Source organism: Geotrypetes seraphini, chromosome 5 (assembly GCF_902459505.1).
Source record: "Geotrypetes seraphini chromosome 5, aGeoSer1.1, whole genome shotgun sequence".
NCBI lineage: Eukaryota > Metazoa > Chordata > Amphibia > Gymnophiona > Dermophiidae > Geotrypetes > Geotrypetes seraphini.
The window spans coordinates 100,516,582-100,530,521 of record NC_047088.1 but is presented as its reverse complement, the minus strand read 5'-3'; the positions used below and the strand labels follow the sequence as shown (position 1 = coordinate 100,530,521).

General features: G+C 44.9%; 1 protein-coding gene across 8 annotated transcripts in view; it reads right to left on the bottom strand.

The window, feature by feature from the left end:
- Positions 1 to 2,155: 2,155 nt before the first annotated feature.
- The window catches only part of FBXL19 (F-box and leucine rich repeat protein 19), a 192,920-nt gene continuing 181,135 nt past the window's right edge, over positions 2,156 to 13,940 (bottom strand). For all 8 annotated transcript variants that reach the window (XM_033945294.1, XM_033945289.1, XM_033945287.1 and 5 more), the window contains 2 exons: positions 11,402 to 11,620; positions 2,156 to 2,732 (listed from right to left, as the gene is read on the bottom strand). In XM_033945294.1, the coding sequence (XP_033801185.1) occupies positions 2,533 to 2,732; positions 11,402 to 11,620 (419 nt within the window). In that variant the 3' untranslated portion in view covers positions 2,156 to 2,532. The remainder of the gene's footprint in view (positions 2,733 to 11,401; positions 11,621 to 13,940) is intronic.

The following is a 13,940-nucleotide window of genomic DNA, read 5'->3' as shown; positions in this document are numbered from 1 at the left end:
ACATGCATTAGACCTAACAGAGCTTAGTAAAATGACCCCTAAACTATGAAAGAGAAAAGAGCAGACTTAATGCATTTAAAAAGTCTCTTCTCCCAACCCTGGGCAGAAATAAACTCCCTCCAAATGATGCTCAAGTGGACTGCAGTTCTGCGATTCCTGACTCATATCATGCTAACTGATATAAAATAAAAGTGACCAATGTTTATAGAAACTCAGAAATACTGTAGAGAGAACATGGAATATAAACTAGAGAATGACACGGGGACAGATTTTCCCCCGTTCCCATAGGAACTCATTTTCCCATCCCATCCCCACGAGTTCTTTTCCTGTCCCTGCCCCATTCCTGCAAGCTCCATCCTCATCTGCACAAGTCTCAAACACTTTAAAATCATAAGTGTTCGAGGCTTGTGCGGTTAAGGCAGAGCTTACAGGAATGAGAAAGGGACAGCGACAAAACTTGCTGGGACGGGGCAGGGAAATTGAGTTCCTGTGGGGACGGTGACAAATTTGACCCCGTATCGTTCTTTAATATAAACCTCAAAACTATCCTATCCTGCAGTGGCACCATCAGTAAAACAACTACCAGTGCAAGGCAAATATATTCTGAGCTTTGCTCTCCACTGTCATTCTGCAGTAATAGCATGTAATCTGTAAACTATTAAGCCATGTGATAACGCATTTGCATTCTAGCACTTTGACTAATATGACTTTTTTTATACCATTAAACTAAGAAAATCTGAGCATTATCATTTGTACCAGTTTGTACAACTCTCCTTCCTATCATCTGCTGTCCCCATATGTCATTACAAGTTCTACTGTAGAAGACAGGGAGTAAAAATGATTGGATGGAATCTGCTTTTTAATTCAACAGAAGCCAAAGAACTAACTAAATCCCTAGGAAAATTAAACCACAGTACCTTCAGTGGCTAGAAGGTAGCGCTTTTGTGCCATGAAATATAAAATTGCTCTGACAGGCTTAGGGCTCCTTTTACAAAGCCATGGTTGCAAGTCTCCTAAGGCAAATGCACCAAAATCCATAGGAAATGAATGGGCTTTGGTATATTTGCTACAGGGGAGTTACTACCACAGTTTTGTAAAAGGGGCCCTTAGTTTGTTATTAGTAACATACTTATTTAGGTCTCCTCCAGAACTAGAGGTGTCTTTGGACCACCCAGATATGTTTTAACCCTCTAGCCTCCTTTTGCTTTCCATATACATGTCACTATTCCAATGAAATAATGTCTATCCCACAGCTAACAATATTGTAATTATCTTCCCATTTTCCTGATACCTGTTCAAAACTAATTTCCAAATGGGCTTCATTTCAAAATTTGATCCTAACAAGTCCACTCAAAGTAAAGTTCCATGCCTTTGAAAAAAATGCACAGACTAAATTGTTGAATTTAGGGCACTCCAACCATATGTCAAAAATAAACGTAGGTTAGGGTTAAAACCAGAACATACCCCCATCTGTACTCTCTGGTATATAAGCTACCTTTTTTTTAGTACTGGTGCCCCTTCTTCTCATCTCCTCCCAAAGAAAAAGCCTTCAGTAACCAATTAATTTCAGAAATGAGGCAATCCCCATCCATTGCTACAACCCCTATACAAATGTTCCATCATGAGACCTTGAGAGAGAAAGAACTGGAGACAAATAGTGATATGGAAACTGTGCCATAAAAAAAAAAAAAATTTTTTTTTTTTAAAGATTAATCATAGCTATCCCTTTCCCCTCATGCTCAGACCATCCCCCTCACTCCTGTCCAACTAGCTCCCCATCATTGTCCCATCCCCTACAGTAGTGTTCCCATGAATAGCTGCCATTCAGAGTTAAGTGATGGAATAGTTGTCCCAGAAGGGGGCAAAGATAAGACAACCATCAAACCCGCTGACCAACTGTCTTCTAAAATAATACTGAAGGGAACTTCTGACCCTGAAGGCCCCTCATTCCACCTCAGTTCTAAGGACACTGAAGAATATGAGATTTAAAAAAATTGAGAGAGATTAATTAGATAGTCAATGCAGCAGGAAACATGCCAGTTACCTATCCCTTCATCTCCTTCTTCAAGGGTCATAACTTACAGGAAGGGATCAATGGTAGTCTTACACCATGGGCCTTGTCAATTCCCTCATATTCACATGCATACACTTATTCCCATGTAATCCCAGCTCTCAAAAGGCAACTGCCACTTAGATCAGGCACCCCAGAAGGAAGCATATGCAAAGGGACAGGCCATAACTGGAAGGATGTTCAATAGTAACAAATTACACTCCCACCATTCTCCTGTCTCATCCTCCAAACTGTCAGTGTCCAGCATCTCTGCTTTCTTTCTCTATCAGACAGTTAAGGAGACAATCTGGAAGCGCTGCTTGCTGGATGTGTTTGCTGAGGAGAGCCAAGGGTGATTTTGATAAAGAGGGGTTCAGTGTCTCTCTTGTACCTCCTTTCTCCTCGGTTAATGCTCCTCTATGATCAGTGCCATAAGATTAGTTTTTGTTCTGGTCTTTTTTGGTGTCTATGAAACCATGCTGCTAGCTGTCTTTCAAAAGAAGTTTCTCTTCTGAACAAAGGAAGGAGGAAGAGGAAGAGGAGGAAGGGGGAGCCCGAGATTCTTCAATGAAGCGTTGGCAGGCTTCTGGAGAGATCAGACGGCAGGAACGCAGGTCCAGGCGGGAAAGTCTTGGGCAGCGCTTGAAGAGAGGCAGGCACTGGTCTGTCAATCTATGGCACCCTGGAGAGAAAGAAAGACATTTTAAAAATCTGTGGTGCAACAAAGGCAGTATGTAAAAATGTATACATATAAGGGTCTGTATCCTGAACCTCACCATACTGGAGACAAATACAGTTGAAGTGCTCACTGAGAGAGCAACTTAAAATAAGCCATTATGTACTTGGTAAAGGAACTGACTGAAACTTGAATCTAAAAGTACAATGTGTTACAAAGTGCATGTGTTTTTAAACAATGAGAAAGAGGCCTTCCTGGGGCATATTTAAGTAAGGAGAGTAAATTAATGTGCTATTTAGCTCCATAGTCCCCCACCTGCCTGTACAAACAGCAGGAAAAAAGCACTTGAATAATTCTAATACACAAATATGGTGCTTCATAATTTTCACAGGCATGGTTTCTTTGGCATGGTTTTCATAGGCATGGTTTCTTTGAAAATGTGCATACATTAAACATGTTAAAAAAATCAGCTAGGAAAAGAGAAGAGGAGGAGGATAAGGAGCGATGAAGAAGCTCTGCAGATAAAAAAGAGAACTGAAGGGATAAGTACTGTTAATAAGGGAGGGAACACCTGGAACTTTGGTTGATGGGATTTGGGGAGGAGAGAAAGAGGTAGGTAGTTCTAGGACAGTGGTCTCAAACTCTTTGCAGGGCCACATTTTGGATTTGTAGGTACTTGGAGGACCTCAGAAAAAAATAGTTAGTGTCTTATTAAAAAAATGACAATTTTGCATGAGGTAAAATTCTTTATAGTTTATAAATCTTTCCTTTTGGCTAAGTCTTAATAATAATATTGTCATTTATAGCTAAAGAGACATATGATGAAGAAACTGTTTTATTTTACTTTTGTGATTATGCTAAACATACCGAGGGCCTCAAAATAGTACCTGGCGGGCCGCATGTGACCCCCGGGCCATGAGTTTGAGACCAATGTTCTAGGATCTTGGTGAAGGGGTAAGTACAGTGGAACCTTGGTTTACAAGCATAATTCATTCCAGAAGTATGCTCGTAAACCAAATTACAGTGGTACCTTGGATTACGAGCATAATCCGTTCCAGGAGCATGCTCGTAATCCAAAATGCTCGTATATCAAAGCAAGTTTCCCCATAGGAAGTAAGGGAAACTTGCTTTGATATGTTCCCACCCCAAACCTTCCCCCCCCTCCCCCCCCCCCGCGAACGGGCACCCTCCTCCCCGCGATCCGGCACCCCCCCGCCGCCATCATGCACCCCCCCCCCGCCGCCATCGGGCACCCCCCACCGCCACCTGAGATCCCCCAACCCACCCGAACCCTCTTCTTACTTCCCTCCGCATCGCCGGCATCAGCATGTCCTATGCCCGAAAATCTTCTTCCTGTGCCGGGCCTTGGGCATGTGCGCATGCTCAAGGCCCGGCACAGGAAGAAGATTTTCGGGCACAGGACATGCTGATGCGGCGATGCCGATGCGGAGGGAAGTAAGAAGAGGGTTCGGGTGGGTTGGGGGATCTCAGGTGGCAGTGGGGGTGCCCGATGGCGGCGGGGGGGTGCCGGATCGCGGGGGGGGAGGGTGCCGGTTCTTGGGGGGGGGGCGCTCATACAGCGAGGTAAGCTCAGTTTACGAGGCACCAAATTTGCGAATGTTTTGCTCGTCTTGCAAAACACTCGCAAACCGGTGCACTCGTAAACCGAGGTACCACTGTACTCATATATCAAAGCGAGTTTCCCCATAGAAAGGGAAACTCGCTTGATTTGTTCCCCCCCCCCCCCGAGGCCAGTGGCACTGCTCTACCTCCCCCCCCGAGAACCGGCATTGCACCCCCCTGCTCACAAAGGCCCCCCCCCCCGCATGATCCGCCTCCCCCCGCTCGCATCGCCCCCCCCCCACCGCGATCCGACATCCTTCCCGTACCCATCACCCACCCAAACACATCACTTACCCCCCATCTGGCACCCGGCACCGGCACCAACGCACAGGACATGCCGGTGCCTGAAGATCTGTCCTCCTTTTTGCTGGGCCTTGAGCATCTGCGCATGCTCAAGGCCTTAGTTCCTGCTCTCTCCAAGATTCTCGGATCTCAAGAATCTCGGAGAGAGCAGGAACTAAGGCCTTGAGCATGCGCAGATGCTCGAGGCCCAGCAAAAAGGATGACAGATCTTTGGGCACTGGCACCAGCATGTCCTGTGCGTTGGTGCCGGTGCAGGGTGCCAGATGGGGGGTAAGTGATGTGTTCAAGTGGGTGATGGGTACGGGGATGATGTCGGATCGTGGCGGAGGGGCAACGTGAGTGGGGGGTTGCCGGATCGCGAGGGGAGGCGCTCATACATCGAGGCAAGCTCGGTTTCTGAGGCGCCGATTTTGTGAATGTTTTGCTCGTCTTGCAAAACACTCGTAAACCCAGGTACCACTGTATCTGGTGAAGGAAGAAAGAGCTTCCCTTTGCAAGGTCTAACCTTGCCATGCCCCCATACAACATCCCCATCCCAGGTTCCCTTTCTCTGGGATAACATATACACATATCCCACATTTCACCAGTTTTTTCCACACCCCATCCTGTCTTTCACACAACTCATCTATTCTACCAACTTGACTTCAGCACAATCCTTCATTCATAGAACCAATTTCTCTGTAAAACATCTTTTTCCCTGTTTCCAGCCCCAGAAATCCTCTTTCCCAAACCCTACCCACACTGATTTTTTTTGGGGGGGAGGGGAAGGAGGAAGAAAAGAACAATAGCAAGTTAGGCCGCACTAGAGAATGACACAGGGACAAAGTTTGTCCCAGTCCCCACCCCATCCCTGTGAGCTCTGTCCCCATCCCATCCACTTGAAATCTGTCTGATCTCATCCACACAAGCCTTGAATAGTTAATGATTTTATATTGCAATCATTTTATTAAAGTATAAAAAGAAACAATATTCTATACAACTGTCATTTTATAAATTACAAGTAATATAGAACAAGGGTCTCCCCTCCCCTCTCAAAAATAGTCCCTCCAATATCAAGAAAACTGAACAAGCCAAATTACTACAGAATGCTACATAGAAAAATCATGCTAACAGAATACCTTGGCCACACATACACCCAATACAAATGCCAAATTCATAAAAGCTGACCAAAAATGATAGACAGTAAATTAAACAAAAATCCCAAGAAGCCACACCTTGCAAATAATAAACACCAAAGAAATAGAAAGATCCATTTCCTACTATATTGTGCAATACAAAGATCACATATGGCAGGAATAGTGTTGTGGGAGTGCAACTCGGCAATTGCCCCCTGGCCAAAGAGAGCTCTAAGTCTACTGGAAGCTGAAGAAGGCACAGCCTGGTAGTGTGTTTTTTTGGTCCCCAGTTACATCTAATACCAGCTCTGGCAGGATACATATGTCAAATCTTTTGTATTCTAATCACAAAATAGAAAATAAAATTATTTTTCTACCTTGTTTTTGTCTCGTTATTTTATTCTTTAAATCATGTTGGTCTCAGGCTCTGGTTTCTGTTTTCTTCTGTCTTCTCTTAACTCACTCTACGGTCTCCTGACCATTTCATTTTTTTTCTTTTTGCATACTCACTATCCATCTTCCATCTTTGGAAGATGGGTTATTTTTCCCCATGTTGAGCATCTCCCTTCTTTGTGTCTCCTATACTTCCCTTTCTAGTATTTCCCCTGTGCCCATCTCCGTGCCTTCATCATCATTACCATTCTATGTCCCTATTCCTTCCCCATGTCCAGTATCACTCCTCTATATCCCTATCCCTATACCCTTCTCCTGTGTCTAGCATCTCCCTTCTGCATTCTTATTCTCCCCCATGTCTAGCCATCTTCCCTCTGTGCCCATATATGCACTCTCCCATGTCTAGCATTGCCCCTTTATGTCCATATACCACCCCCATGCAGCATTCCCCTTTGTGTCCCTGTTCCTATGCTCCCATCCATGCCCACCAGCTCCTCTCTTTTTGTATATTTCTATGTGTCTAGCTTCTCTCCTCTCTTACTTCCTTACACCAATGTGTGTCTCGCCCTCTCTCTTTCCTCATTCTCTCCACTTTGTTCAATATTTCATTCCATCTTCCTTAATCCCCTTGGTTCAGCATCTCTTTTCCCCTTCTCTCTGCAGGTCTAGCCCCCCTCTTATGGGTCCAATACCCTCTCTCCCTTCTCCCAGGTGCAGGTCCGGCATCTTTCCCCTCCAGCTCTACTTCCCCCCACTACATGGGTCCAGCACCTCTCTTTCTTCCCTCCAGCTCTACTTCCCCCACTACATGGGTCAAGCATCTCTCTCTCTTATCCCCAGTCTCCAAACCATATGCAGCACCTCTCTCTCCCTTCAGTTCCAGCTCTGGAGCCAGCCAGCCAACCAGTCAGCACCCTCCTAAGAGTGCAGCACCCCCCTCCCCTTTGTGGGTCCAGCAGCTCCAGCAAACCCTTCCCTCATGGTTAAAAGAGCTAAAAAAAAAAAAACCCACACTGTGACTCTCTTAAGCGCGGCCTTCACGCTATCAGTACCTTAGGATTGGAGTTTCAGCAACCAAAGAAAACTTCACGGGCCTGTCTAAGGGTTTTCCCTTGGCCAAATCACTCCATCCGAAGTAACTTCATTTACATATTTTTGATCCTCTTACTAAAGGACTACCCTCTGATTTCCCGTCGTCTTCCTACAAGTAAGGCAGTAGGAGCTAGTCTTTTTTGCTCATGTTTATTTTATTCTTTAACATCAATATTTTCGTAGATGTGTGTTTTCGTGATGTAGTGGTTCCCTGTAGGGACAGCTCTGGCTGCGGAAGATCGCAGACTTTACTGGCAAAGTCTGTTTGCAGGGGTTGGCTGCTTTGCAGTGCACCCATCTGGACAACCTGTATTCACAGATCAGGGCTCAGGGACTGGTCCCTTGGGAGCGTTGCTCACTCCAGATTCGTCCGCTAGTGGGCTGGATTGCAGGCTGCGCAGCTCCTTGGCAGTATATCTAGCATTGGGGCCAACTGCATTCCTCCACCCATTCGTATGCGCGGCATTTCCGGGTGAGGTGGAGGTCTCTAGCCAGGGCACTGGGCGCAAGAGGCAGTCAAAAGACCGGCAGTCCAGGTTCCAAGGCTTGTTGAGACAAATCTCCCTGTAAGCTGGAAAAGTTAAGAGAGGCTGGTCGTTTAGTCAGGAAAGCAAAGATGCAAATGGAAGAAAAAATAGCTAACACGGTAAAACGGGGAGAGAAGACATTTTGGTTCTGTTCTTGGGCCTGTTCTTTTTAACATTTTTATAAACGATATTGCTGAAGGGTTGATGGGTAAGATTTGCCTCTTTGTGGATGATACCAAAATCTGCAATAGAGTAGACACACCGGATAGTGTGAAAAACATAAAGAAAGACTTGGCGAAGCTGGAAGAATGGTCTGAAATTTGCCAGTTAAAATTTAATGCTAAGAAATGCAAGGTCATGCATTTGGGCTGCAAAAACCCAAGGGAACGGTACAGTTTAGAGGGTGAAGAACTTATGTGCACGACAGAAGAGCGGGGCTTGGATGCGACTGTATGTGATGATCTTAAGGTGGCCAAATAGGTTGAAAAGATGAAAGTGAAAGCTAGAAGGTTGCACAGGGATAGGCATGGCCAGTAGGAAAAAGGAGGTATTGATACCCCTGTATAAGACTTTGGTGAGACCTCATTTAGAACATTTAGTACAATTCTGGAGGCCACACCTTCAAAAAGATATAAAAAGGATGGAGTCGGTCCAGAGGAAGGTTACTAAAATGGTTATGTAGTCTTCATCATAAGGCGTATGGGGACAGACTTAAAGATCTTAATCTGTATACTTTGGAGGAAAGGCGGGAGAGGGGAGATATGATAGAGACGTTTAAATACCTATGTAATGTAAATGCTCATGAGTCAAGTCTCTTTCATTTGAAAGGAAACTCTACAATGAGAGGGCATAGGATGAAGTTAAGAGGTGATAGGCTCCGGAGTAATCTAAGGAAATACTTTTTTACAGAAAGTGTGGTAGATGTATGGAACAGTCTCCCAGAAGAGGTGGTGGAGACAGAGACTGTGTCCGAATTCAAAAGGGCCTGGTATAGGCATGTGGGATCTCTCGGAGAGAGAAAGAGATAATGGTTACTGCGGATGGGCAGACTAGAAGGGCCATTTGGCCTTTATCTGCTTTCATGTTTCTATGCAACTCCCAGCACACAGCATGGAATAGTGAGTAACAGGCTGTCAGCCTGTGATTTTGGGGGTCTCCAGATCCAGGTTTTGGGGTGGTTTGGGGGTTAGTTCTAGGTCCCCCCACCCCAAAGATCCTAAAATTGCTGGAATTTTTTTTATTTTTAGTGTGGGTTTCCCAGGCCATTTTAGCACAAAAAAAATTACTCCAGTGTCGGCAGTCTTGGATTTTCCCAATTTGAATTAATAGCTTTTACCTGCCTCAAAACATTTCAGTTTTGCAAGAAAACAGGTCAGATGGACTCCTCGTGGTTGGATACCTAGGATTCATCCCCTGTTTGCAGTGGATGGCTATCAGGAAAGCATCCATATTCCACATACCATGTGGCGCATGGGAGGGGGGAGTGACATCGGTTTTAGCCCTCCCTGCCCCTTTGGGGGTTCTAATGCTCAGTTCATCCAAGGACTGTCCAAAAAGTCCAAAATTGGGCTGGGGGCAGTGCAAGTGCATCCCTGGCGAAACGCAGCTGCAATTCAGCACCTAAAGCCCACAAAAACTCTAAAATCTCCAAGAAGGTTCAGAGGAGGCAGCTACTACTCAGAGTAAAGGTTTTCCCCCGGAAATTATTAATATGCTGTTTCGGGCTCATCTAGCCCATAAAAATGTGCCAATTCTGCCTACCATGGTGTCTCTGTTGGTGGGTCCCCCAGCAGCAGGGCCATGCGCAGTTGGGGGACAATCCACCAACAAACAACTCAGATGATCCAGATGATGTTCTTATGTCTTTGCTTTTTAAGACAGGTACTTCCACAGTGGAGGATTTAGCTGCAATCATGGATCTTCAGTAGCCAGATCTCCGGAACTTAGGGAGATCTCCACTGTGTGGAGACTATTCAAACCTTCCGCATTGATAGGGATTATTTCAGAATCCCTTCAGGAATTGAAATTGGAGGCTAGCCAGTCTTCGATAGCGCAGTGCTCTCTTATGAGTAGCACAAGGCCAGTGTCTTTCTCCTTTCCTGACCACTGCTTATGGATCACTGGGTGATACCAGAAAGTCGAGAGTGGCCAAGGCCATGTCCAAGCTCTATCCAATGGTGGAGACCTTTAATCAACGTTTTGTTTCTGCAAAGGTAGACTCTTTGGTGGTGCAGGGCACCAAGCACACTTCTCTCCCCAGTGAAGGTGGTGTGGTATTGAAGGCACAAACAAAACAAAAGACAATATCCAAAATGAACTGCAGCTCAAAGTCGAAAGATGAAAACAAAGGAAAAACTGCAGATGCGATGTACAAGGTGTAAAAACTGATCATTATTTTTAAAAAGTTCAATGTAGCATTCAATACTAAATGAAAATAAGTAAAAATATAAAAATGGTTCTCAGGTGCGAGTCCACAGGACCCGATACGGTCTGTGTTTTGGAAAACACTCCTTGATGTGCTCAGGCTTTTGCTGAGGTACTTCGAGGTCACGAATGAGTTTTGTCTGTCCGATCACCTGTTCATGCTGGTAGGTGCAGCTCATAATGGTAGACAGGCTTCAAAAGCCACCATTTCCAGATGGATTAGCATGGCGGCTTTCTCATTTGGTAAAGGCTCACTCTACATGAGGTGTTGTTTCTCGTGAACAGAATCTTCAGCGGTTTCCCCAGAAGAAATATGTAGAGCTGTCACTTAGTCCTCCTTGCATTCCTTTACAAAGTTTTAGGGAATAGATGTGTCAGCCAAGCAGGATTCTGCCTTCGAATCTTCAGTTCTTGAAGCAGGCTCATCAGTCCCATCCTGAATTTGAAGGACTGCTCTGTTACGTCCCACTTGTCCAGGAATAGAGTGGGATTGTACAAGAAGGAAAGATTAGGTTCTTATGTTCGCTAATCTTCTTTCTTGTAAATCCACACTCTATTCCTGAGGGCCGCTCTGGGAGTTGCTGATTCACTAATTTTCTGTCTCTATAAATACTGGTAAGTTGGAATTCTGATTCTTTGACCAGCCTTTCCAAGATTAACATCTACCAATATCGTGCACTTTGCCCTGGGGGTCTTTTGCTAATGTGCCCCTCACTGTTAGTGCAGGCTGCATCTCCTTGTTCCAATTTTATGGTTTATAATGTTTACAGAACCTGTTTTGATTGACATGAGCAGATCAGACTTCTTTCTCGGGGATTATCCCCATATTCATTCCTTTTTCTGTATCCTATACAGGTATGACTGTCTGCTTTTGTACCAACTGGAAGTCAGCAGGCAGTCCTGAGTAAGAGAATGAAGCTTCTTACAAGAGATCTCGCAAGAAGGGATTGACTATCCACTTGCTCAGGAGTGTAGATTTACAAGAAAGAAGATTAACAAAGATAAAAACTTAATCTGTTCTTGCCCCTCCCTCAATCTCCAATGGTAATTCTACAGAGACCAGAAAAATTCCATTGCAGAAGCAATATTTCTGCAGCTTTTCCCACAGCTCTGTGAGAGTCCAGAAGCCAGGATCATAATCTACGGTTTCTAACAAGAACACAGATAAGACAAACAGAAACCTTTTCAAGAAAAATACCAGAGAGGTTGAGTTCAGACAGTGACTCCCGGAGTGGGGAGTTAGCAGCGGTTAGTAGATTTATAGACTGATCGCCTATATTACTGCAGTGGCTGAGGTCCAGACGGGTCAAGTGTGGCGTAAGCCGGGTCAGCAGTCTCAGGGAAGTGTCGGTGAGGTTCAAACCTGCCAATCGCAAGTCTGAGAGAGTGAGCAGCCGACCTCGGCTATCCAGCTGACCTAAGAAAAAAAGATAGACACCATCAGAACCACTGTGCCAGAAAAAGACAGCCGATCCATGTTAGGAACCCCCTTAAGAGCAGAGCCGAATTAGGACACTTCCTCTTATTCCTTACATATAAAATCAACATTCAAATTTTAAGATGTCTCCTCAGTAACAGTGATACAAACTCCCTTCACAACCAGGCACTCTTGTAATATAATAATCACCCAAATATATTTAGGAATGATAACAGCTTGAATGCAGCTACCACAGAGCTCAGACTGAATTTAGTATAGTCAGATATCATCTATGTTTTTAAAATGTTATTCTTTCATCCCAAGAATCACAGTTTTTATTATATTCATTCCATGCATAATCACCTTGGTACAGTGTAAAAATACAGCCATGAGATATTATCGTAATAAAAAAGGCAACAGAGCAGCCAATGCAATAACAATAAAATTAACATTTAGGGCTCCTTTTACTAAGCTGCGATAGTGTTTTTAGCACATGCTGAAGATTAGCGTGTGCTAACCCCCTCGCTACGTGGAAAAAAACTAACACCAGCTCTATGGAGGCGTCAGTGTCTAGTGCACGCTAAAACCGCTAGTGCTGCTTAGTAAAAGGAGCCCTTAGTATACATATAACAAAAATACAGCGGAACCTTGGTTTATGAGCATAATTCGTTCCAGAAGCATGCTCATAAACCAAAATACTCGTATATCAAAGCAAGTTTCCCCATGGGAAATAATGGAAACTCGCTTTGATACGTTCCACCCCCCCCCCCCCCGAGGCCAGCGGCGCTGCCCCCCCCCACGCGAACCGGCACCCCCCGCTCGAACAACTTGAACTTACTCCCCCCCCGGTCTGGTACCGGCACGCATCCCACAGGACATGCCGGTGCCGCTAGAAGATCTTCCTGCCTCTCTAGGCCTTGAGCATGCATCTGCGCATGCTCAAGGCCTTCTAATTCTCCCTCTCGCCGATTCTCTAAAGCTAAGTTTTATTCTTTTTAGAGTTTCATACCCAAAATGATAAAGCTATAACCTGTTTGGTTTTGCGTAATCAACTAGAGAGATATATACCATTCTTCTGACACTGTATTGAACTATGCAATGATTGAGTGGTGAGGCGGTTTTATAGCCTTCATGTCTCTGAGCACAGTTCCTAAAAACAGTAAAGAAGAACATTTTTAGATTTTTTTTCTGATTCAATACATATGGAGTGACTTTTTGTTTGTTTATGTTCTCTTTTGTCACTCAATAGCTTAGTACTGTGTGAGTTATATTGCCTCTCTTTTTGGTTTTTTGACTGAGTCTACTCCCTCCAACCGGCAAGCTCGTTTCTTCAAAATGGCAGGCCTTTCCCTACCTGGTGCATCCTGGGATGCACCTGGAAAGAGGTCCAAGTCCCTGATTAGCCAGATGCCTAAGGCCCCTCCTTTACCAGTGGACTATTGTGCTCTTTTCAGTTTTTCCTTTGGTAAGCCAACTGAGAAGGCGTGTTCTGGTCTGCACTGTTTGGTTTTTTTTAAAATTATTATTTTCAGGCATTTTTCTTCCATTTCGTGAGGCTTTGATGCCAAGAGGACCCTGAATTTGGGGCTACTCTGCCTGGGAGAGGACTTAAGACTCCAAAGGGGTGGGATGCAGTGCAGGGCAACTGCCAGGTATATCTGATGAACCAACCTACTTTGTGCTTCTTCGAGGTTCGCAGTCTGTTCCCCTGGGAGCCAGCTCACTTTCTGATTTATTAGAGGCTTGAGCGCAGTTTGTGGGGCCCCTGTGTAAATCCCATTGGGTTTCAGTGAGCCAGCTGCTTTTTAATCTTCCCCCGTTATGCTGCGAAGTTTGTGGGGGTGGAGTCCTCAGTCAGGGTTTGTTCGACTGGCATCCCGAATATCTCCAATTGTGGATTGATTACAACAAGGATTTGGGCAGAAAGTCTTCTCCATTTAGTTAGGCTGAAGTAAAGCTGATACAGGCAGGCACCAACAAAGCACTGTGAGTACAATCCATTATTCCTTATAGGGAAAATCGAGGGGGAGGGGTCAGAAAAAGGCATTTTTAAGAATTTCTGGTGCCAGAGCTAGGGTCCCCCTCCTCCAAAACCCCTTTCTCTGAATTTTTTTAACTTTAGGGGAGCTCCCATGGGCTGCTTTTGGTGCAAATTTGCTGGCAGTTGCCATTTTGGATTTTAAAATATCTTTTTTCTTAAACCGCCAGTTGCCTCCAAACTCCTTGATTTGACTCAAAATCGACTGAGAGACTCCTCAGGCGGTTCTGCCTCTATATAATACTAGTTTTGCACTGGATGGTCAGCTGAGGAACATCCGTG